Consider the following 22,839-nt stretch of genomic DNA (forward strand, 5'->3'; position numbering starts at 1 on the left):
TGTCATTTACTTGGATTTTAGTAAAGCTTTTGATAAGGTTCCCCATGATGTTCTGATGGATAAGTTGAAGGACTGCAATCTGGATTTTCAGATAGTTAGGTGGATAGGGAATTGGTTAGAGAACCGCACTCAAAGAGTTGTTGTCAATGGTGTTTCATCAGACTGGAGAGAGGTGAGTAGCGGGGTACCTCAGGGCTCGGTGCTCGGCCCGGTACTTTTTAACATATTTATTAATGATCTAGATGAGGGGGTGGAGGGACTACTCATCAAGTTTGCAGATGACACCAAATTGGGAGGACTGGCAAATACTCCGGAAGATAGAGACAGAGTTCAACGAGATCTGAACACAATGGAAAAATGGGCAAATGAGAACAAGATGCAATTCAATAAAGATAAGTGTAAAGTTCTGCATCTGGGTCAGAAAAATGAAAAGCATGCCTACTGGATGGGGGATACGCTTCTAGGTAGCACTGTGTGTGAACGAGACCTTGGGGTACTTGTGGATTGTAAACTAAACATGAGCAGGCAGTGTGATGCAGCGGTAAAAAAGGCAAATGCCATTTTGGGCTGTATCAACAGGGACATCACATCAAAATCACAAGATGTCATAGTCCCATTGTATATGGCACTGGTCAGACCACACCTGGAGTACTGTGTGCAGTTCTGGAGGCCTCACTTCAAGAAGGACGTAGATAAAATTGAAAGGGTACAGAGGAGAGCGACGAAGATGATCTGGGGCCAAGGGACCAAGCCCTATGAAGATAGGTTGAGGGACTTGGGAATGTTCAGCCTGGAGAAAAGGAGGTTGAGAGGGGACATGATAGCCCTCTTTAAGTATTTGAAAGGTTGTCACTTGGAGGAGGGCAGGATGCTGTTTCTGCTGGCTGCAGAGGAGAGGACACGCAGTAATGGGTTTAAACTTCAAGTACAACGATATAGGCTAGATATCAGGAAAAGGTTTTTCACAGTCAGAGTAGTTCAGCAGTGGAATAGGCTGCCTAAGGAGGTGGTGAGCTCTCCCTCACCGGAAGTCTTCAAGCAAAGGTTGGATACACACTTTTCTTGGATGCTTAGGGCTAATCCTGCGTTGAGCAGGGGGTTGGACTAGATGGCCTGTATGGCCCCTTCCAACTCTATGATTCTATGATTCTATGATTCTACTTTCTACTTCTTTTTTACTTTTTAAAGGAGTTGTGCAAAGAAATCGATCAAGCACAGTCAGTTACCGGATCCCAGTAATAGCTGTTTTCAAAAACACCTTTGTCAGGACTGATGCCCGAAATGTTTGGGTGACATTCCAGGATGTACAGAAAGACCCCAGATAGGTTTAAGATAATCTAGGTCTGTGGGAAACATTCCGATGTACATTGACTGTTTGACAGATGACTCAGAGGAACACAGTGTGATGCAAGATCACTTTAAATGACTTAATTGTATTGTTTGCATATTTGCTTGGGAAACTAAATGTACCCTGAAGCAGTCTTTAAATTAGAGCTAAAATGTTTTTTTCCAGTTGCAACACAAAATTTCATGTATCTATGGATTTATGTTTGTGGCTTGATGTATGTAGGGAAGTCAAGGAGACCTATTAAACTCCGCACTGGAGAACATAGTTCTCATATCAAGAATCTAGCTAAGAGATCCCTATTAAAGGACATTCACCTAATGATTTCAATTGTGTAGTCTTGAAGGTATTAATACCAATGCATTTGAAAGGACAGACTCACACCAGCAGTTAATAGATAGAGAGGCTGCTATAATACATCATTTAAAAACTATGACTCTTTTGGGTCTGAATAATGCATGTGGTTTATCTTGTTTTTTTCTAATAAATATTTCATCTGCAGTAGGATTTATAGCCATTCCACACTCTATAGAAAGACATAGCTTTAAAATGAGCACTAGTTCTTTTACGTGAAAAATTATATGTAAGAGCAGAATCTGTCTGATATAAAGGCAATTCATTGTCGATCTAAGCTCCTGCATGTAAACTCAATGAAAGCAAATGGATTTCACAGAACTAATTTATTTTGTTATCTGATCGGCTAAACTTCTCAGAGATTTCAAGACACGTTGAAAATGTTCTTTCTTTCTTTAAAATGTATATGAGTTGCATTTTCCCCCTGAGGAATTCAAGGCAGTTTATAGTATAACTAAAACATTTTAATAAACAGAGAAAAAACAAGTATAAACCCCGTAAGTCAGTTTAAAAGCTCCAATCAGGACTGCCAATAATAAAAGCTAAATCAAAATGCAGTTCTAAATAAAACTGTCTTCAGCTGAAGATTGGCAGTGATGGGGCCAGGAATATCTCCCTGGGGAGGTCGTTCCATAATTGTGGGGCTGCCACAGAAAAATATTTTTCTCATGTACCCGCAAAATGGGAATTTTTAATTTGTGGGACAGCCAGGAGAGCATTTCCCCATGATCTTAATTTCTGCACAGAAATGTTTGGGAGAAGACAGTCTTTCAGATACCCTGGTCTCAAGCCAGGGCTTTGACAGGCAAAACCAGCACCCTGAGTTGGGCTTGGAAGCAGATTAGTAACCAGTTTAATTGCTATACTATTGGAGACATTTAGTCTTGATAGCTGGCTCCAACCAGCAGTCTAACTGCAGCATTCTGTATTAGCTGCAGCTTCTGAACCCTCTTCAAGGGTAGTCCCAAGTAGAGTGCATTGCAGTAGTTCAGTCCAGCTGTAAATAAGGCATGGATCACTGTGGCTAGATTTGACTGAATGGAATGGATGCAGCTGACACATGAGCCACAGCTGGGCAAAACTGTTGTCAAGCAGCATTCTTAAGCTGTGAACCTAGCTTTTCAAGAGGAGTATGACCCCATCGAAGATATGGGAAATCCCTGGTCTGCCTTTCTACTAATACAGAAATACAATTAATGCCTGAAGTGATAAGAGATTAAAAAAAAAAAGAAAAACAAAATGTCCATAGTTGGTGCTTCTAAACTATGGAGTAACTTACTGCAGCTTTCAGAGCTTGGTCCAGATCTTCCAATAAATCTTCACAGTCTTCTAAGCCGATAGACATGCGAATTAATGTGTCAGAGATTCCGAGGGCTTCCCTTTCTGCCTTTGGAATGGAGGCATGAGTCATCAAGCCACTGAACAAGGACAGACAGGGTTTTTTTTCAGATTACTAAATAAAAGAATAGCTACAGAACAAGCAATTGCCAGCAATATCACAGTTTGAAAAAGAACAATGTACTATAAAAAAATGAATATGAACACATGCGCAACATCAATTCACTGGTCTGGTTCTATAAGCATGGGGCGGTCTGGTTCTAGTCACAGAATCATAGAATCATAGAGTTGGAAGGGGCAGTCTAAACATGGGGCAGTCTTCTGGGTCATGTCAGGCTATTGCCTGAAACCCACAGGTCACATACTCCAGGCTTTTGGAATTGTATGTCAATAGAAACAGACAAGCAGCTGACTCTATGAACCTTGGCACTGGTATACCACATCAGATATTTCACAGCCAAGACCAGGTTTGAGACTGACAGTATAGACGGGCTTGTCAAAAAACACCAGCACAGCCCTTAGTGCTTGCTTTAGGCAGGCTGGTTGCTTTTCAACAATTTTAATAAGTAAAATATTTATAAAATCAGAGTCCAGTAGTACCCTTAAGACCAACAAAGATTTATTCAAGGCGTGAGCTTTCGGGTGCAAGCACTCTTCCTCTTCTGAGTGCTTGCACTCAAAAGCTCACACCTTGAATAAGTCCATGTTGATCTTAAAGATGCTACTGGACTCTTTTTATTGTGCTACTTCAGACCAACACAGCTACCCATTTGAATCTAATATATTTATGTGTTAAACCATTTGTGATTATTATTTTAAATGCAAGGCCCCTCTAGGCATCTGTGCAGAAAGGTAGGAAAAAACTCTGTTGTGGTATTATGGGGTCGGTTAGCTGAACAGAGTCATACAAGATTATGTCAATCTTGCAGAAATATCTTTTTCACAGGACTAACCGACCCCATAATAGTGAAGGTGCCTTTGGAATCATCTCACCGTCCTTCATGTGTAACACCATCAGTCATTACTCCCATTATTGCCTCATGGGAAGTTTCATATCTTCACGTAAAGGGGAAATAGTGTGGTGAGGGGGAAAGTGAGGTTTTCCCACAAGTCCTTTAGGGTTTCCCACAGTGCAGCTGGGCTCAGTCTAATGGTAGGCATGGTGGACTAAGCCATAGTTTTCATGGAGACTGCCTGGGGAAGGGGTGGAGGAAAGCTGATCATGGTGGTGGTGGTGGTGGTGAGGGATTGCCTGCAGGAAGAAGGGAAGGAAGCAGGGTGAAAGGGAAAGGCTATGAGGGTTTTCAGGGAAGGGAAAGAGGAAATAGTGGGGAAGGGGGAAATGAGATGCCTCCTGCAAATCTTTGCAGGTTCCCAGCTTTTATTCTCTTAATTACTGTGGTTAACAGGCACAGCCAAGTTTCCTATGCCAAGTATGCCCTCCTGTGTACAATGTTTAAACAGCAGACATATTCTCTTCCTATGGCTAGACTGAAATTTGTATGGAAAAATCTCACTTTATTGACCTTCAGTTACAGGCAGAGTTGGCAAAACGCAGATTATGGACATTTCATGAAAAAGAATGGAAACTACATTATGGTGGCTAAAGCATTGTGAATAACAACAGTCTTCTGAAATTGCCTCTATTTACTTTATGTTACAAAATTTATACCCTGCCTTTCTGCCCTCATGAGGGCCATGGAAGTGATTTGACATAGTGCTGCTGAATTATATCTATTCTCTATTATCTATTTTACCACAATCAGGATACAATCAAAACCATGATTTTGTATCCATGTATGTGCTGCCAAGTCATAACCACCTTATGGTAATCCCAGCAAGGGGTTTCAAGGCAAGTGATAAGCAGAGGTGGTTTGCCACTTGCTTCCTCGGCGGTCTCCCATCCAAGCATTGGCCCAGCAGGATATACCTTTCCATTCTACACTGCCATCTTTTCGTAGGACAAATTTTTGTGCTCCACCACTGGGGACACAATGTACAATAATGGGTTGATTCCACAAATTACACTGTAATCACTAGCAAACTCTGACTTAGATATTGTGAGGCATCTGCCTTATATTTAGTCTATACTTTCTTGTTTAAAATATTAATCCCAACAGAGATTTCAGATAAAGATTCACTCACGGATGCTCAGCCAGGCTTTCATATCCTCCCAGACTTTCCGCTAGTGTAAAAAGCTAGAGAAATAAATACAAATCTATTATTATTATTATTTTAGATTTATTGTGGTCAATGCCAGCAAGCCGGCCCAAACACATAAAAACACAACACTGCATGGCGGTAAATAAAATCCATCCCATACTGGTATGTGTGCCCAAAAACTATTCAACATTATTATTATTATTTTAATGTACAGCTCAATGAAGAATTACAACCTTGAAACAATTAGGTGCACCTGAGATGAACCGGAGTAATTATTTGGAGAGATTCAAATGAGTAGCCGTGTTGGTCTGAAGTAGCACAATAGAATCAGAGTCCAGCAGCACCTTTAAAACCAACAAAGATTTATTCAGGCCGTGAGCTTTCAAGTGCAAGCACTCTTCCTGAATAAATTTTTGTTGTTCTTAAAGGTGCTACTGGACTCTGATTCTATTGTGCTATTTGGGGAAAATGAATGTTAAGGATGCTGCTGTTAGTCGTTTTAAATTGTAAATTATATTTTGGGAAATTGTATGAATTAGTTTTAATGTGGGTATTTTTAATGTAAACCATCATACACTGGCCAGGCCGAGAGTGGCAGTATATAATCAAATAATAAATATTAATAAATAAACATAACAAAGCTGCCACTTCAACAAAAACTGAAACAAAGGCTCTATTTTTGAACACCTTTCGTATATCTTGGACCAACCCATGAACAACCTCATACTGCCTTTCAGAGATGGTAGAGTGAAAAGCAAGACTAAGGCATATAATTTTAAAGGATAAATTGTTCAAATCTGAAACCAATTAAATAGTAAAAGATGAAGCTTAAAATGTATAACTGAATATCCTTCTCACTGGCTATAGAAAACTTTAAGAGTTTTACATGGCAGGAAGATGCTTGGCAAAAGTCAGCTTCTCTCACTTGCCAAGTCTGCACCTGTTTTTCATGTGTTCCTTGTGGCTACATAGTGGCTGCAGGAACAGTTTCTAATGAGACAGACAGCATCCAAACAGATTCAAAACATCACATGAAAAAAGTGAGAACACATGAAAAGGGGGCAATATAATTTGGCTCAGAGATATGACAGTACTAGATGAAAAGACTGGAGTGGCAGAAGATGGTCTTCTCCGCAGCCTTGCTCAGTGAGGCTTGGATGGACCCACAGAGCTCCAGCAGCACCAATCAGCTGCATAACAGTAACTGGCAAACACAGATGCTGGCCTGTGTGGGGGCCTCAAGCCAATGACTTAGCTCCATGTGATAGAGACAAGATGCTGTAACATCTGTGACCTTTCTTTTCTCCTTGCATCTGCTGAAAGAAACTTTGACTCTTGAAAACTTATATCCCAAAAACCTTCTTGATAGCTAAGGTGCTCCTGAACTCAAATACCTCTCTCCTGCTGCAATTACACAGGCATGAATTCAGCATCTGTGAGTTTGCTTTATCAGATGCATGAAGTGTTCAACCATTAAGCTGATTACTTTATATCCAAAGCTACAGACAGCAGAAAGCAGGGGGGAGGGAGGGGGAATGTTACATAGAGTGGCTAGTTTAAAGCAACAGGCAATCAAAGAGCAATCCACCAACTCATAATAGGTAAGGAATGAATTGCCTTTTATCAGCCAGGAATAGAGAGAGTTGGGATAAGATTTGGATTTTATGATTAGCACTAGTAAAAAAGCCCATTTGTAAAAACGGGCAGAGTTTAGGCATTAGGCGCGGTCCTCCTAACGTACTTGCAGCGGCTGGAGGAAGGCGCGGCTTGGAAGGGGTGGTTGCTCAGCTTGGCTTGGGTGGCGGCGCAGGCGATGGGAAGCTCAGTTCCTGGATAGACTGGGCATGTGCCGTGTAGGGAGGGCGGCGGGGCCGCTTCGGGGCGTCGCTGTGAGCAACCAGGCATGCGTGTGAGTCAGCGCATGTGTGGTTGTGTGTGCCGGCATGCCGGCGGCTGGCAGCAGCAGGAATCAGAAGGGAAGAGAGGGGCAGGGAGCAGGAGGAGCGGCGGAAGGTCAGTGCGGTGTCGGGGAGCGGGGATCAGCCGTGGGGAGCGGGTATCGGCCGTGGTAAGCATGAGTTGGGCTGGGATTGGGAAGAGCGGGGACGGGAGCTGGGGGAGAGGCTGCGGGTGGTTGTTGGGGCGGGTGATGAAGTGTTGTGTGGAGGGTGGGGGGTTAGCTGGGGGCGGGTGGGTGGTGTAGTGTGTGTTGGAGTGGTTGTCGGTGTTGCGGGAAGCGGCGGCAGGTTGGAAAGGGGTCTGGGGAGGGTGGGGGGTTAGCTGGCGGTGGGTGGGTGGTGGAGTGTGTGTTTGAGTGAGTGTGTGTGCGTCTTGCAGAAAGCGGCGGCGGGGCGGGAAGGGTTCTGAGGAGGGCGGGGGCTGTGTGCCGGGGGTTGTTTGTGTCCTTGGCAGGGTACGCGGGGCGGGAAGGGGCCTGGGGATGGAGGGGGGTTAGTGAGGTAGTAGCGAGGTGTTGGGGGGGGTGGGAAAGGAGCAGGGACGCCGTGTCTTCGACGCGGCATCCCTGCTCCTTTCCCGAGGGCAATGGGAAGGAGTCTCCTGACGGGTGAGGCTGGGCCAAGCGGCCCATGGGGAGGCGCGCTTTGCGCGCCTCCCCATTGGCCGCTTGGCCCTAGATTGGCACTCGCCGGGCTGAATCAGGAGCCGCTTCGCGGCTCCTGATTCGCCCCAGCGAGTTTTTATCACGGACAGAGCCCACCCTAACTCCTCCCCAATAGCCCTTAGGGCTTTATTTAATCTGCTCCGCAGGAGCGGTTAAAGATAGGGTTACCTGCTAGGAGCCCTGCGATGCCTCTTAGGCATTTCTTGATGATACAATTTGGGAGATGAAGGAGAGCTCGTTGCTCATTTTTTTGTTAATTTGTGTTTAAAGAGCTTGCTGTAACAGGTGCCAATCTGTCCAACGCCAGCAGGCACATGCCTAATAATACCTTGCTGATAGTTAAGACAAAGGAAGCTCATACAATCGGCACAGCTGTATTTAAAGCAATGCCTTTCCAGTGATGAGTGAGGATGCAGCAGTGATTTGCTGCAAGTCTTTTGAAGTCAAAACATTTATTTAACCTGTTTTAAAATACTGAGTTGGTGTTACATCAGCTAGAGCACCACTGCTTTCAACATGCTATTTATAATCGCAGAGCAAAACTGGAGAGCTGTCGACACTAGAAAGGTATTAGGCACCCGAACGAACACTTCTCATTCATTGTGAAAGGTCCTTTTCCTTCCCTCTTATTAATGCACTTCCCATAATTAAATCAGTTATTTGCATGCTGATGCAAAGCATTACTACATTAGTGCTGTCGTACACAGGCAGCTCCTTCCCCACAAGACTAGCTACTTCTTTAGTTTCCACACCCCAACCAGGTTGCCATTCTTTCAAAAGCAATGTATATTCCCAAGTTTTACCTTTAAACTTCTGAGAAATGTGGTGGCACGTTCAAGGTTTCCTTTAATGTAGAAGGAAATCATTCCTGGGCAGCCTGTGCACTGACGCTTCATCAGCTCATATTGTGGGTGGGAGGTCAATCCTAAAATGAGTTATGAATTAAATAAATAGGCTGATCTTTTTAAAACAAAAAAACAATATAGAAAGGCACTACATGCATTCATTTATGGAACTATGACTATTAAGCTGACATGCCACAATATGTCTTATGTATTTATCCAGGTACTATTGCTATCTACTCCCCCAGAGTTCATATTTCCGTCGTTTACATATACCTCCTATAAACTATTTCTTTCCATTTCATTTTATTAATCAATATATAGTATTGGACCCCATTTTCTATTAAAATCTAATATTGATCTGTTCTATTTTTATTTATTTATTTATTTTATTTTAGATTTTTATACTGCTCTTACATACGGCTCTGGGCAGTTTACATATAACATCATGGGGTAATTACATAGAACATTGCAACAAATATAACAATCATAACACAACATGTCAACCAGAACAAGATTTAAACAGGAACAGGAACATTGACACAGCCTGGTCAGATTCTTCAGTCAAGGGAACAGGTGTCTGGGGGTGCAGTGGTTATTTTTGGGCTGCTCAGCCTCAAGCAAATGCATCAACTATGTAAGATTTGCCATTGACCCATATTCCATTCTGTAAAATCTGGTAAGGATTCTTTTTTCCATCTTGATGTGTTTAAAATCCTGGCAGCTGTTATATATTTAACTATTAGGTATTATCAGTTCATGGGAGCCTCTTGTGGCGCAGAGTGGTAAGGCAGCAGACATGCAGTCTGAAAGCTCTGCCCATGAGGCTGGGAGTTCAATCCCAGCAGCCGGCTCAAGGTTGACTTAGCCTTCCATCCTTCCGAGGTGGGTAAAATGAGTACCCAGCTTGCTGGGGGGGTAAACGGTAATGACTGGGGAAGGCACTGGCAAACCACCCCGTATTGAGTCTGCCATGAAAACGCTGGAGGGCGCCACCCCAAGGGTCAGACATGACTTGGTGCTTGCACAGGGGATACCTTTACCTTTTTATTATCGATTCCACAAAATATATTTCTGGTAAGGGCTTGGAGGAGGAGTGTATCTCGTGTCTTAGTGCTTGACACCCGCTCAGGGATGCTGTCCCACCCCCTGAGTGCCTCCTACTCCAACTGGCCTGCCTGTCTGTCCAGAGGCTAACCAATCACCTTCTGTCCCCCACCCCCCACCCCTCAAAAATCAACTTACCAGGAAAAAGGACCTTTTCCACTCTCGGATCTGACTCAAGGTATCGAGCAATCACCAGTGCATTGTGGAAATGTTGTTTCATGCGGATCGGCAGTGTCTTTAAGCCCCGATTGCAAAGGTAGGCATCAAACGGAGAGGGAACTGCTCCAAGGCCTGCATAAGAAACAAGAAAAAATACTTTACCACTTAAAACTTATGGGTCTACTCTAAATAAGCATGATTGAATTAGACAGTTCTAAACAAATATCAAATATTCTCAGGCTCAAATATCAAACTTCAGAAGAGTTTTAATTCAAAAGATAAACTATGCAATCCTGATAGCACTACAGACATTCTATGGCTTGAATTAGGACTTCTAGGTCTGGAGCTTTGGATCAAAGAAGGACTGTGTAAGTGTGGACGTCAGTGCCTTCTTTAGGTATGGGGGCAGGAATACAAATGCCCAGCAGGTCTCAGTAACTGATTTATGATGAAACATTGATTCAGATTAAACATTAACAAAAATAATGCCTGTAGCAGGAGCTGTACTCTTTCACTAGAGGTCTGTGAAAAGCTTAACAAACTTCGGAAATAAACTCTACACACAAATACAAAAGGATATTTCTGAGATTGGCTGAGCAGATTTCAGAAATCTGTATACATAATACACTTCCCCACATGCTTCAGTCCACTTGGTCTTTTACATTACTGATTTATACTTACCATATTGTAAGAATTTGAGCCTTTCATAGAGATCACTGTCGTTTACTGACACTAGTCCCATTACTACATCACTGTGCCCTGAAGACACAAGGAAAGGAAACAATAACATTTTATTTACTTAAAGAGAACATACAAGTGCATTTAGTTATAGCTGCCTGTCCTCCTACTGCCCTGCGCAAGTCTGATTTTAATCAAGGCAAAGATTTCTTCGGCACATTGCCATCTTATCTGAACTGCTTACATTGAAGTCATAATCAAGATCACACAGTCAGATTTGGAGGAAAATGCCCTTTTTCCCTTTAAAAGAGGCTTAATGTATGGATATTGGCAGCTGAAGCTTTTCATGGCAAGAATACTATACAGAGACAGGGCATTTTTTTCCAGGCTTATCAGCGATTTTAGAGCCAGACTGGTGGGCAGCTATAGTCCTACTTCCAAGAGAGTAATCCTAAGAGGTCTAATGAGAATCCTACTCAGGTCTATTGAATGGGGCTTAGTCCTAGGAAAGGGTTCTTAGAACTGCACTGCAAGGGAAGTAAAGCTGGTAGGATCCAGCTGATTTTGTTTAATTACAACAAAATGTAAAGTGCTGTTTGCAAATAAGAGATATCAAATAATCTTGTGGAAGAGATAAAAATTGCTGGGAAATTAACCAAAAGCTTTTGGCTGAATGCTAGTAGAGCAGTGGTCCCCAACCTTTTTTCGGCTGGGGACCGGCGGGGCAACTGCCCTGCCTGCGCATCGCGCAGGCGCGGCCGAAATCACAAAACTGCTGTGGATACGCTATTTTCTCCCCCCCCCCCCCGCAGTAAGGAGCTTCCCGGGCCGCAAGCTTGCAGCCCGGGGAAGTTTTTTACTGCGGGTTGGGGAGAGGAGAGGGAACCGCGGCCCGGCGCCCTGGCCTTTGCGGCCCGGCACCGGGCTGCGGACCGCAGGTTGGGGACCACTGTAGTAGAGGACTGTGCAGAATGAAGTACTGATAGAAACATTACAACACATTCAAGGTAATTCACATCTGGTTAAATTCATTGGAAAATGGTCATGTACTTTGAATGTGTTTCATTTTAAATTTAGAATGTGCTTGGTGTTGCAATTTGTATGAGATATTTAAATATTCTTGTTAACTTGATTACATGTATGATTTTCCTGTGACACAGTCTTTATTTGTTTTTTGTTTTGCATTTGTTTGATTTTTGTCTTAGCCAGAAATGTTTTTTTAAAGGAGCAGTACCAAATAACCTGAGAAGCTGTGACCCACGAGACCAGCTCTAAAGAGCACCGCGACCCTACAACTAGTTCTGGGGAGGGGCTCTGGATTTGTGCTGCTGGTAGTGCAGCCAATTGCATAACACTTGAAACGGACCTGAGGTCTCAAAGTAGCTTGTGGGGTACTAAAGGAGTGTGCTGTTCAGTGGGAAATGGTCCAGATAAGACCTAGCCAAGTCTAAAATACTTATTGCTGACATGGATGGCAGAATGTTTGCAAAATGCTTTAAAAAACCATTTGAAGATTTTGTATTCTGAACCAAGAATGCAAAAGTTCCTAGTTCAACAAGAGGATGTACAAATATAGTACTGCCTTGTGGCTTTATTGTTAATTAAAGACACTGAAGGGGAGGACTAGAAACTGGGCACACATAATATATTGGAGGACAGGGAGCTGCATTATGCTTTTATGAACATCACTATAAAACAGGAATAAGTGGTTTGTAAGAGGTAAGAAAAAAGTAAAAATACATACAGTTTATAAGGCTTTTAAAGAAAATCAAGTAATGCAATTGCTCTGCACATGCAGACGCTTACCATTCATGTATTTAGTCGCTGAATACATGCAGATATCTGCTCCCAAAGACAAGGGACGCTGAAACAGAAAGATGGCAAATGGATGAAACCATGGATAGAAGATTCTGCTACTTTTCTATTGAAAGAATCCACACGAACTATACATTGGAGACCGAGGTATATTTAGCACAATCAAGAGCATCTATGGGGTAGTGTTTAGGAATGCTGAACTGGACCACAGAAATCTGGGTTCAGATCTGTTTACTTTAGCCATGTTGTTCACTGGGTATCCTTAGACTAGTCCATTTCTCTCAGCCTAACCTACCCTACTTGGTTGTTGCAAAAAACAAAACAAAACAACCCTCCAGAACCTCTTACCTGAGGAGGAGGCTTAAAGTTTTGCTAAATGAATAAAATAATCTGGCAAATAATTGTTGAAAGTAGAGTGCCGCCAAAAGTTTGTGTCAGTGAACCTCACTTCCACTTTCTCAACTCTACTGTCTTTTGAAAACGAGAAGCAAGAGCTCTTGCTTGAAAACATAAGGGGGATAAGAAATTGCCTGGGAAAGGACAGCCATGAAAGAGAGAGAGAGAGGGGGGGGGAGATAAAAACTGGAGAGGGAACAGAATTCTAACCCCACTAAGGAGCTCAGCTCTCACAATTGCTGACTTCACATTTCAGTTCAGACCAAGGAATAAACAGGTTTCAATAGTGTGCTGTCACAGATGAACTCTGGTCTTTCCAGTCCACTCTAAATCCTCACTCAAACACTAAAACTTGCTAGACGGCTTTAGGCAAGCCATTACCCATGCCTTTGCCTCCTCACCTATTTGCAATAAGGATAAAATGGGACATCTCTGGGTATGCTTCCCGGAGCTCTTTGAAGAAAGGGTGGAATGTCAACGTGATCAGGAGAATAAGCAGGCTGTAACTATGGCAGGAAAATGCTCTTCACAAATAATGGCAAACAAATAAGCAATACCACTGACATCATTTTTTTCATAAAACATCCAATTCCAGCCTTCTCTGGATGCTTAAAGTTCAACTATCATATATGGGATAAGGACAAAAGTTTCCTTCAGGCAAAATTGTGAGTGAAATCTTGGGGGGTTTCCATTTACATGGAAAAAGTAGTATAATCAACGTGATTCAATATTAGTTTGGATCTTTCTTTTAAAAAAAAAGCATTATCTCCATGGAAATGGGGAAATTGTCATGGTGATTATTCTTCTCTTCTGCTATCCGCTTGTCGTGCACGACACTTTGAATAATCAGATGCTATTATACTGGCTCATCTACTAGGAATGTTTGATCGCAGAGATTAGAGCAGGAGAATGGACTGGACTATAGATTCATGTCATCATCAGGATTTGAAATCCATGAAATAAAGTCCTTCCATTTTACTGTCCTCCTATTTTCCAGTGGCTGTTTTAGTGCAGCAGTATTATTAACCACAACAAATCTTCCTGTTTGCAGATCATGTACTAAATTACCGACTTAGCGCCTTTAAACGCTGTATTCTGCTTCTTCTGCATGCTAGAAAAAGTGGATGGAATTCTAGTTGCCCTTTAAATTAGAAGGGAAAAAGTCATTTTTAAAAGCTCTCTCCAATTTTATTTTATTTATATTTATTACATTTGTATACTACCCACCCCTGAGTGGGCATGTATTGCAATACATGTACTAATAAGAGAACACATCATTGACATTTTTGGCAGCCTTTGGAAGAGAGCTAATGGCTGACAAATAAGACATCTTCATTCATTAAGTGACTTTGGTACTTTACAGCTGTTACTTTGGAACTGCTATACATATTTTATATGTGTAATGAATTGGTGTGTGTTAAAACCAAACCTTTGAAGAAGGCCCTATAAGAGTTGGTTCATATAGTGCATAGCTATATTAGTTCTTTTGGTTCATATAGTGCATAGCACACTGTTTTGTAATAGCCTACAGGATGTATGTATCTTTTTAATTCCTAAAGTTTTATACTTGTGCACAAATTGTGCTGTTCAGGCCATTTAAACCATGTTTTGCTCCTCTCCCCTTCCAAGCAGGGGGAAGCAAAACAGACCACTGAATGGCTGTGAGTCATTTAAACCAGGGGTAGTCAACCTGTGGTCCTCCAGATGTTCATGGACTACAATTCCCATGAGCCCCTGCCAGTGAACACTGGCAGGGGCTCGTGGAAATTGTAGTCCATGAACATCTGGAGGACCACAGGTTGACTACCCCTGATTTAAACTGTCCATGTTGCTCCCCCCTCCCCACTTCCAAGCAAAAGCAAAACAGCTTGGGATAAATGTCTGCCAGCCTTTTGACCCTTCCTGAGCAATCCTCCCCGTTTCTCCTGGCCATGGTTTGCTGCAGCCAGCAGAAAGGGGATCCAAACTAGCCTGTTTGGGGAGTTTTCTTTGGTTCTGGACCACTCCAAACTAGAATTTTTTGGGTTCCTGCCTACCCCTACTCATATACAACTCTGTTAATCTTTACAATAACCCTGAGAAGATTTTAAAAATTTAAGGCTGTGCAGTTAATTCATGTCACACCTGAGATTTAACTTGCCACCTCTTAAAGCATACCCTTAATGATGGCACTAGGTTAGAGGAGAAAAATTCTCCATCCCACATGCAAGGTATATACTGAAGAACAGATAATCAGGGCTATCAACCCTATTATCAATCATTTGCGTTTGGAATTTATGTTGGAAGCAGGGGAATGGGTGGCCTTAATTAGGACAGGATGGATCATCAGTTCAACAAAAGGAGGGGAGACTTCTTGTTATTCCCATGCTGGCAGTGCAAAGGATAAGGGTCATGGTGTTAACTTGCTGTAAGAAAGATGAAATAGGATATCCAACCTACTCTCTCTAGGAAAGATGAAACATAATATCCACCATATTATGAGTTCTTGTTACACGTTTAATGGCTTTTCATGCCAGAAACCTTTAGATGCCAAGAATGTCAAGCTGGTTCGATTTCACAACATATGAAAATGCACATAGAATTATGTCTGCTCTGATAAAATCCTAACCATTCATCCAGCATTCAGCACCAAAGCCAGTAGATTTAAACAGAAAAAGAAATCAAACCCAGAGTTTCCCTTTGCTGATTTCTTCCTGCAGTGACCTTTATGAAAACCAAAGAAATAAACAAAACAAGCAGTGCCTGGGACATATCTAGTATAGCTCCAGGCAATCAGCTTACCTGGAAATAAGCAGACATAAAAGTATTGTCAACTGCCAAGAGGACACCTTTATGTTTATGGACAATATCTGCACATCCTTTAATATCTATCACCTTCATCATTGGATTTGTGGGAGTTTCAATCCAGACAAGCTGTTATTTGGAGAGGGTAAGTTGTTAGTGAAGGTAATAAAATGAACAGTTATAAAATTTGTATATTCCAGATCTCTTTCTCTTCCTTATTTTACATACATGCATCCTTCATTGCTGTATCCCCGAACAGATTTTCCTATTATAGCAAATGCGTTACTTTCACATGTACTCTCAAAGAAATAAGACTTCTCCGGTGTGACAAAATATTTCATCTTTACCTACTTAGTTTAATTTTTGGAAGGCTGTCCATTATTGGTCCTGCTAAGGGGATAGGTTGCAAGTGGTTGTAGAATATGGCTGTCTTGTCCCTTCAGATTTTAGGTTTCTATGAATGGCACTTTAGTCTTTTCAGAAACAAGGATATAAGCATATTTGTAGCAGAACATGTGTTAGTAAATCTTTCAAGTAGTTACACCTTTTCATGCACAAAGATATCATATCATGGCAGCATTCTCCTGTTCAGCTCTGCTACCACAGGATAGCCCTCTTTGCTGGGCAGGTGAGAGGTGGGAGCACATTGACAGGGAGCACATTGACAAATGACATCAAGTCCTCAAGGCTTGAAAAAAAACATCAGGCAGGAGAACTGGCGACAGCCTATTCCATTCAAGTGAGTTCACTAACCTCAAGCTCCCTAGACTGTCCTAGAAACGCTTCCTCTGAGCAACCAAAACTGCCAAATTGGCAGTTGCTGCCTCTAAAAACTGCAGTCAAGATCAGAAGACACCTCATGCATTCATATATACCATGGGAATTTACAGGCATCACTCTGGTATCCTTTGGCAGCGTGTCTGTAATTGGTACCCATTGGGGACAAGAAAAACCCCTTCGGATAAGAGGGACCATCAAAGCAAGTTTCAGAGGAACTGGCACTGCAAAACAATGAGCTTGCAGCCCTATAATGCCACAGGTTTTTTTGTGATACAAAGGGCTTTTTGGCTAGTTTCTTATAACACCAACACAGCCGGCAAAGATACGTGCCCTATGTAACTTTAAAGTCTTCCTCTGAGTAGTCATGGTCAGGCCAACTAATTACCATGCCCTTCTGCAATGAACTGGGAATAGTTATTCCAAGCATACTGAAAATACTGCTTTACAAGCATTTCTTTTTCACCTTATCAGTAGAAATGAGCAAGAGTCCAATAGCACCCCAAAGATTAACAAAATTTGTGGCAGGGTGAGAGCATTCATGAGCTGTTGCTCACTTCTTCAGATAAGTGAAAAAGTGAACAGTGCTCCATGAAAACTCAAATTTTGTTAGTCTTTATGGTGCTACTAGACTCTTGCTCTTTTCTACAACTACAGGCAGACTAACATGGCTACCCATCTTGATTTGTCACCTTTGTCTCTGGGGTGATTGCAGCTTCAAGACATTCCAATTTGGTACAATCAACAAAAACCGTCTTCAGGCCCAACTCTGATGCTATATTCCGGAAATACCTATTGGTACCTAAGGGTAGGAAGAGAGAGATGCATGATTTGCTAAACCAATTTCATTATGAGAAAAACTGAGAACATAACATTATAGATATGATTCCATCTATTTGGAGGTACAAATGATTTGGGATGTAGAAGGCTTAACACATGTATCCCAAATACCACTGCTATAAAACCATGTTGGTTTCCATGAATCTTCCATGACTCCTAAGCAATGCAGTGACAGCATTACAATCTGATCCTACATATTTTATCAAAAGGTCCCTCTTGGACTTCATCTCTAGTAAGTATGCCTAGGAATACAGTCCTACCTTTCCCTTCTTCCTTGTGTGTTTCGCGAATATCAGCTTAATATCCAGCACCAAACTTCTGAGGTATTCTGGCTTTTGTGGAGCAAGTAGTGGAGGGTAACTTTTAACTGCTTTTTGGTGTTACAGCTGATTTGATTCTAGTTTTATCTAAACCCAACTGTTTTTATGTTTTTGCCCTCCATTTCTTACAGTAGCTTTCATAGAATCATAGAGTTGGAAGGGGCCATACAGGCCATCTAGTCCAACCCCCTGCTCTACGCAGGATCAGCCCTAAGCATCCTAAAGCATGTGCTTTAAATTTATGTGCTTTAAATTGATTTTATAAATTATTATATGCCATTTAAGTCCTGAAACTGGCCTTCAAGTCTTTTAACAAATAAAATAACAATTCTTGACATTTCAGCCAACAGTTATGAGAGATCCTTCTCCAAGCTAAAAGTTCATTTTGAAGGCATTTAAAGGGACTGAGAACTCTGAATATTTTTGGGATGTTTAGGATTGGCCGTTTTGGGTAGCAGAAAAGTAGCAAATATATTTGGTAAAATACCCGAAAAATACTGATGTGTAATGCATACCCCTATCGCAAACAAGGAATCCAGCTTTCCTTCATGTTTCTGGCATATATCTTCCTTTTTCTAAACTTCTGTATTATTTAAATAGGAAAGTACAAAGAAAACCCAAAGCAATGCAGACTTACAAAAATCAGAAATAAAACACTTGGCTGGATAACATATATAATTGATCAGTTTTACACAGCTTAAAGGATTCTATCTCAGCACGGATAATGTCAGTTTAATACCAGTTTAAGAACAGAGCAGAAATGTTGTTGGAGCTACCAGACTTTGTGGCAAACATGTTTTCCCTTCTATTGCTACATGAAAGGCTCAGTCAAACAGGGACACATAGCTAGGCGATACCAGTTCTTGACTAGGGTAAGAGGATACCTATGCTGCTCAATTGCTCTTGGCTGCTGTCCCAGCAGCTCTATGCAGTAGCACCAGGAAAGGCAGCAGTACAGAGATTCCTGATAAGTAAGTGTTCCAACCTTTTATCTAGTGAAGTCATATTAGAAAGCAACTACTGTATAGAAATACAAGCAGAAAAAATAGTTCTTAATAGTACTCTGTTATCATGATATGTTTGAACTACCTCATTGTAAACCACCCTAAGCCACAAGGGAGGGCAGTAAAAAATGTAATAAAATAAAATAAAGTAAATAAATATCTTTCAAGCTGCCTTAAGGCATCATCAATTATTTTAAATGGAAACATATTTATTATCTGTCTTATTTTAAACAGACAAAGGCATCCCAGATGTTTGGAAGCAGTGACAGCTTGACTCTTGAGTCACCTGAAATTCAACCCTTCCAAGTTGGAGGTCCTGTGGGTTAGGGTTAGGAAAGGCTCTGATCAGGAAGTATGTTTGCCCAGCCTAGACAGTGAGCAACTTCAGGTTGCACATCCTGCCAGAAATCTGGGCATGATCTTTGACGCTTCCCTTTCTATGGAAGCACAGATCACCCGAGTAGCCCAGTTGGCATTCTTCCAGGCAAGGCTACTAGCACCCTATCAGGCGACAGTGATCTATGTGACAGTCAGCTCCAGATTAGACATCAGTAACTTGCTTTACCCTTGTCCCTGACCTGGAAATTGCAACAGGTGCAAAATGTGGCTAGAACACCTTGGAGAGCCCACATCTAGCCAGTACTGAAGCAGCTGCATTGGTTACTGATTGAATTCCAGACCTGGTTCAAGGTATTGATTTTGACCATCAAGGCTATATGTGGTCTGGGTCCAGCGGATCTGAGGGACTGCCTGTCTGCCTATGCCCCCTGGAGAGCTCTCTGCTCTTTGAATACTAATATGTTGGTTGTTTCTAGTCCAAGAGATGTCTACCTGGACTTGATCAGGGCCAAGGATTTTTTGGTTCTGGACCCGACCTGATGTAATGAGCTTCCAGAAGAGCTAAGGGCCTCTATGGAATGGCCTCAGTTCCACAGGGCCTGTAAGATGGAACACTTCTGCGTTTGGTTAAGGCCAGGATAGTGAGAATTGCCACCTGGGGTTCCTCCTCAAAACCTTAATGCCTCATGCTCTCAACCAGCTGGATCTAGTTGTGATATTGTATCTTAATTATGTATGTTGATGATGCTGTAGGATTATGTATGGGTTGTTTTAATGTTGGGTTGTTTTATATGTATGGGTTGTTTTAATGTTACTGATTTTATTGTATTTTAAAATGCTGTAAGCTGCCACGAACCAGTGACCCGGGGAGCAGCAGCAGCATAGAAGTCTAAAGTGATAATAATCTTAAGTGTAAATAAGCCACCTCCAGTAGCAGATCAGTGTAAATAATAGCTTGGCCTAGTTCACTCCCACAATTTCTAGAAATAGCATAATAACACACAGATTGATAAGCAGCCCATTGCAACCAGATCTTCAGTGCTCCAGAACTTAGTGACTTGGATCTGCTGGATCCAACCAACTGGCAAGTGGGGTATAGCAATCCTAATGGATCAGGAGCTGAAAGCTGAATTAAGGAGATTCAGGAGGTTTGGGTACAACAGCATCTGAGTCTTAAACTAGACATTATGTTAAAAGTCAGAACATAAGGCCTAGTTTTCCTGTGTGTGTGTGTGTGGGGGGGGATTTTCAGAAGTATTAGTTAAAAATCCTTCTGTTTTCAAAAAAGTTAATGCATTTTGTGTTTCTGTACATGTACATTAACTTGTAAGGAGTTCCCAATTGTGCCTGAAGCAAAAGTAATGAAAGTTATTACTGTCTCCAGGTTACTGTATTGGGGATGTTAAAAGGTTCATGAATACCCTATTATGAGGTACACAAAAAATCGAAAAAGGACAAAGAGTAACAGTGATTCTCAGATTGAGGTCCGATTCACTTTTATTATTATATTATTACTTTGCTCACTGACTCACAGCTTGAGGTGTCAACTGCCTCTGTTCAAGTCCCTTGTGGTAATATGAAAGCAAAATCTGTTGTGTCTTGATGTTTGATGGTTTTTGATGTACAAGGCAGCTTCTAGGCTTAATGTCTTAAATTGTGCAAACCAGCTAAGTATGTTTGAGACTTGTGGATTCCAGATCATTACCAAGGACCTTTTTGTGTGTGGCCATCTTGACTCCATTTTTGTAAATTCACCTTTGCAAATGTTTTACGATCTAGTAACTTGACGCGTTGAAGGTGAAGTCAAAGCTGTCCTTGGATTATGCTAACACAGGAGACTGATTAACTGATCGGAACATCTGCATGTCATGGGAGGGGGGCACTTGAGGAGTCAGGCTGAGTGTAAAATCTAATTACTATAAAGCAGGCAGGTGGGCTTGATTATCTTTTATGGACCTTTCCTGAATGTCTCTTCGCAACCGGCCACAGGCATGCGTAAAGTCTTCATCCTCCCAGCCCTTTTGGCCAGCCTGCCTACATACCATCAACTCAGAGTTAACTCACCCTAACTCACCTTATCTACCCAGCTCAGCAGACAGTACAGAAAAACTCCTTTTCTTTTCATCCCCATTTTCTGAAAACTACTTTAAATCCCTCTCTCCCCCACTCCTCCCTGTGACCATTCCCTGGAGCAGAATTTTCACTCAGCCAGAGGCTTGGCTTTCACTTTTTCTTTCTCTCCTGTACCTCTTCATGTCCTTCTGAACACAAAGAAGTCATTGCTCTTATGTTTGAGTACCTTTTCAACTCACCTGGCCCTATAATTCCTTCAAGGAATTCCAAATCTTGCTTTTTAGAAGATCTGGTTCTTCTTGTGTGTTAAGTGTCGTCAAGCTGCTTCTGACTAATGGAGACCCTATGAATGTATCACCTTCAAAACAGCCTATCATTAACAGCCTTGCTCAGGTTTTGCAAGCTGAGGGCTGTGGCTTCATTTACTGAATCAATCCATGTCACTGTGGGTATTCATTTTTTCCTGCTGCTTTCAACTTTTCCTAGTATTATTGTCTTTTCCAGCGTCTTCTCATGATGTGACCAAAGTACAACAGCCTTAGTTTAATCATTTTAGCTTCTAGGGAGAGTTCAGGCTTAATTTGATCTAAAGCCATTTGACTTTTTGGCAGTCCATGTTTATCTACTAGCTCATTTCCAACACCACATATCAAATGAATTGTTGCTACTGGTAGCCTATTGGAAACAATTTGAGCTTGCTTGCACACTATCCTAGCAAAGATCCCTAAAATCACATACTCTGCTTCCCCTAATTGCGAGTCAGTTTTCCAAGCTAGCCAGGCAATGGAAGTGGGAATAGATTTCTCCTGACAATGAGCTTAATACCCCCCAAATTGGTTGTGGTTCTGGGAGACTATCTTGAGCCCAAATTAGAGCTGACACATGTCCAAGAATATACATTATTGGGAGCACATGTTGCAACACCTCTCTACCACGACACAGGGACTTGGCTCACCTCCGTAGACATCATCTGAGCATACAATAGTATCTCCTGCTTTTAGCAGATGAACAATATTCAGTGTAGCTGCTAATCCAGAAGCAAACGCTAAACCTGAAAGAAAATAAAGAAATCTTAAATTAATATTTTATTAAAAAAAATAATTGCCCTTTTTTACAGCACATACCATCAGTATTCAAAGACTCAGATTATTTTCAACTGATAATGATAACTAACTCTACAGAATTTCTAGATCAAGTTTATGTTTCCATAACAGATAAAAAGAATAAACAGGAAAAAGAAAAACATTAGCAAAAGCACAGCAATGGATCAGCTTTCATCGTATCATATATCATATAGTAGCCATAAGAAATTGGTAATACTGGCCAGAACAAAAGCAGCTCGGCAGTTTGACAACACTAAAGGAAAGGCAGCCGAATGAGTTCTTATTTTCTGATGATTAGGCCACAAATGTTCAAGCTTCTGAAGATCAGTCCAGTTTATTCCCCAACAGTAATATCTGGGTCAGGTATTTTTCCAGATTAATGTATAACTAGAAAAAATGACTGGGTACCCTTTTTAAACTTGTAAAGTATAAATAGGACATCTTAAAGACAACAAGGAGCATCTAATACTTCTGCATTACAGAGGCAAAAGCAGGCAGCATGAGCCACACATTTCCATAGAACCTGGCATTAAGTTGATGGCTCTGACTTAAAGTTGGCACCATGGTTTTATCAAGAATCACTTCCAGACTACAGAATACTTTTTTTTGCAGTGGTCACCATATGTATATCTGCACAATTTCAAATTCCATGTTCTCTACATATGAAGATTAGATTAGCAAATGTTTTACATTACATTATGTCACAACATGACTGTAAAAATAAATCCTAGGGACAACCAGGCACTGCTTAAGAGGGTAACAAATCAGCTATGCCAGTA

The 22,839-nt window shown here is 41.6% G+C and overlaps 1 protein-coding gene across 1 annotated transcript in view; it reads right to left on the minus strand.

Moving 5' to 3' along the window:
• Positions 1–22,839, minus strand: part of CTH (cystathionine gamma-lyase) — a 32,359-nt gene that overhangs the window by 4,310 nt on the left and 5,210 nt on the right. The window contains exons 3-11 of the mRNA XM_077333367.1: positions 21,913–22,008; positions 17,074–17,183; positions 15,602–15,733; positions 12,416–12,473; positions 10,613–10,690; positions 9,911–10,063; positions 8,627–8,748; positions 5,183–5,235; positions 2,979–3,117 (exon numbers count right to left, since the gene is read on the minus strand). Of these exons, the coding sequence (XP_077189482.1) occupies positions 2,979–3,117; positions 5,183–5,235; positions 8,627–8,748; positions 9,911–10,063; positions 10,613–10,690; positions 12,416–12,473; positions 15,602–15,733; positions 17,074–17,183; positions 21,913–22,008 (941 nt within the window). The remainder of the gene's footprint in view (positions 1–2,978; positions 3,118–5,182; positions 5,236–8,626; positions 8,749–9,910; positions 10,064–10,612; positions 10,691–12,415; positions 12,474–15,601; positions 15,734–17,073; positions 17,184–21,912; positions 22,009–22,839) is intronic.

This window comes from Paroedura picta, chromosome 4 (assembly GCF_049243985.1).
Source record: "Paroedura picta isolate Pp20150507F chromosome 4, Ppicta_v3.0, whole genome shotgun sequence".
Classification (NCBI taxonomy): domain Eukaryota; kingdom Metazoa; phylum Chordata; class Lepidosauria; order Squamata; family Gekkonidae; genus Paroedura; species Paroedura picta.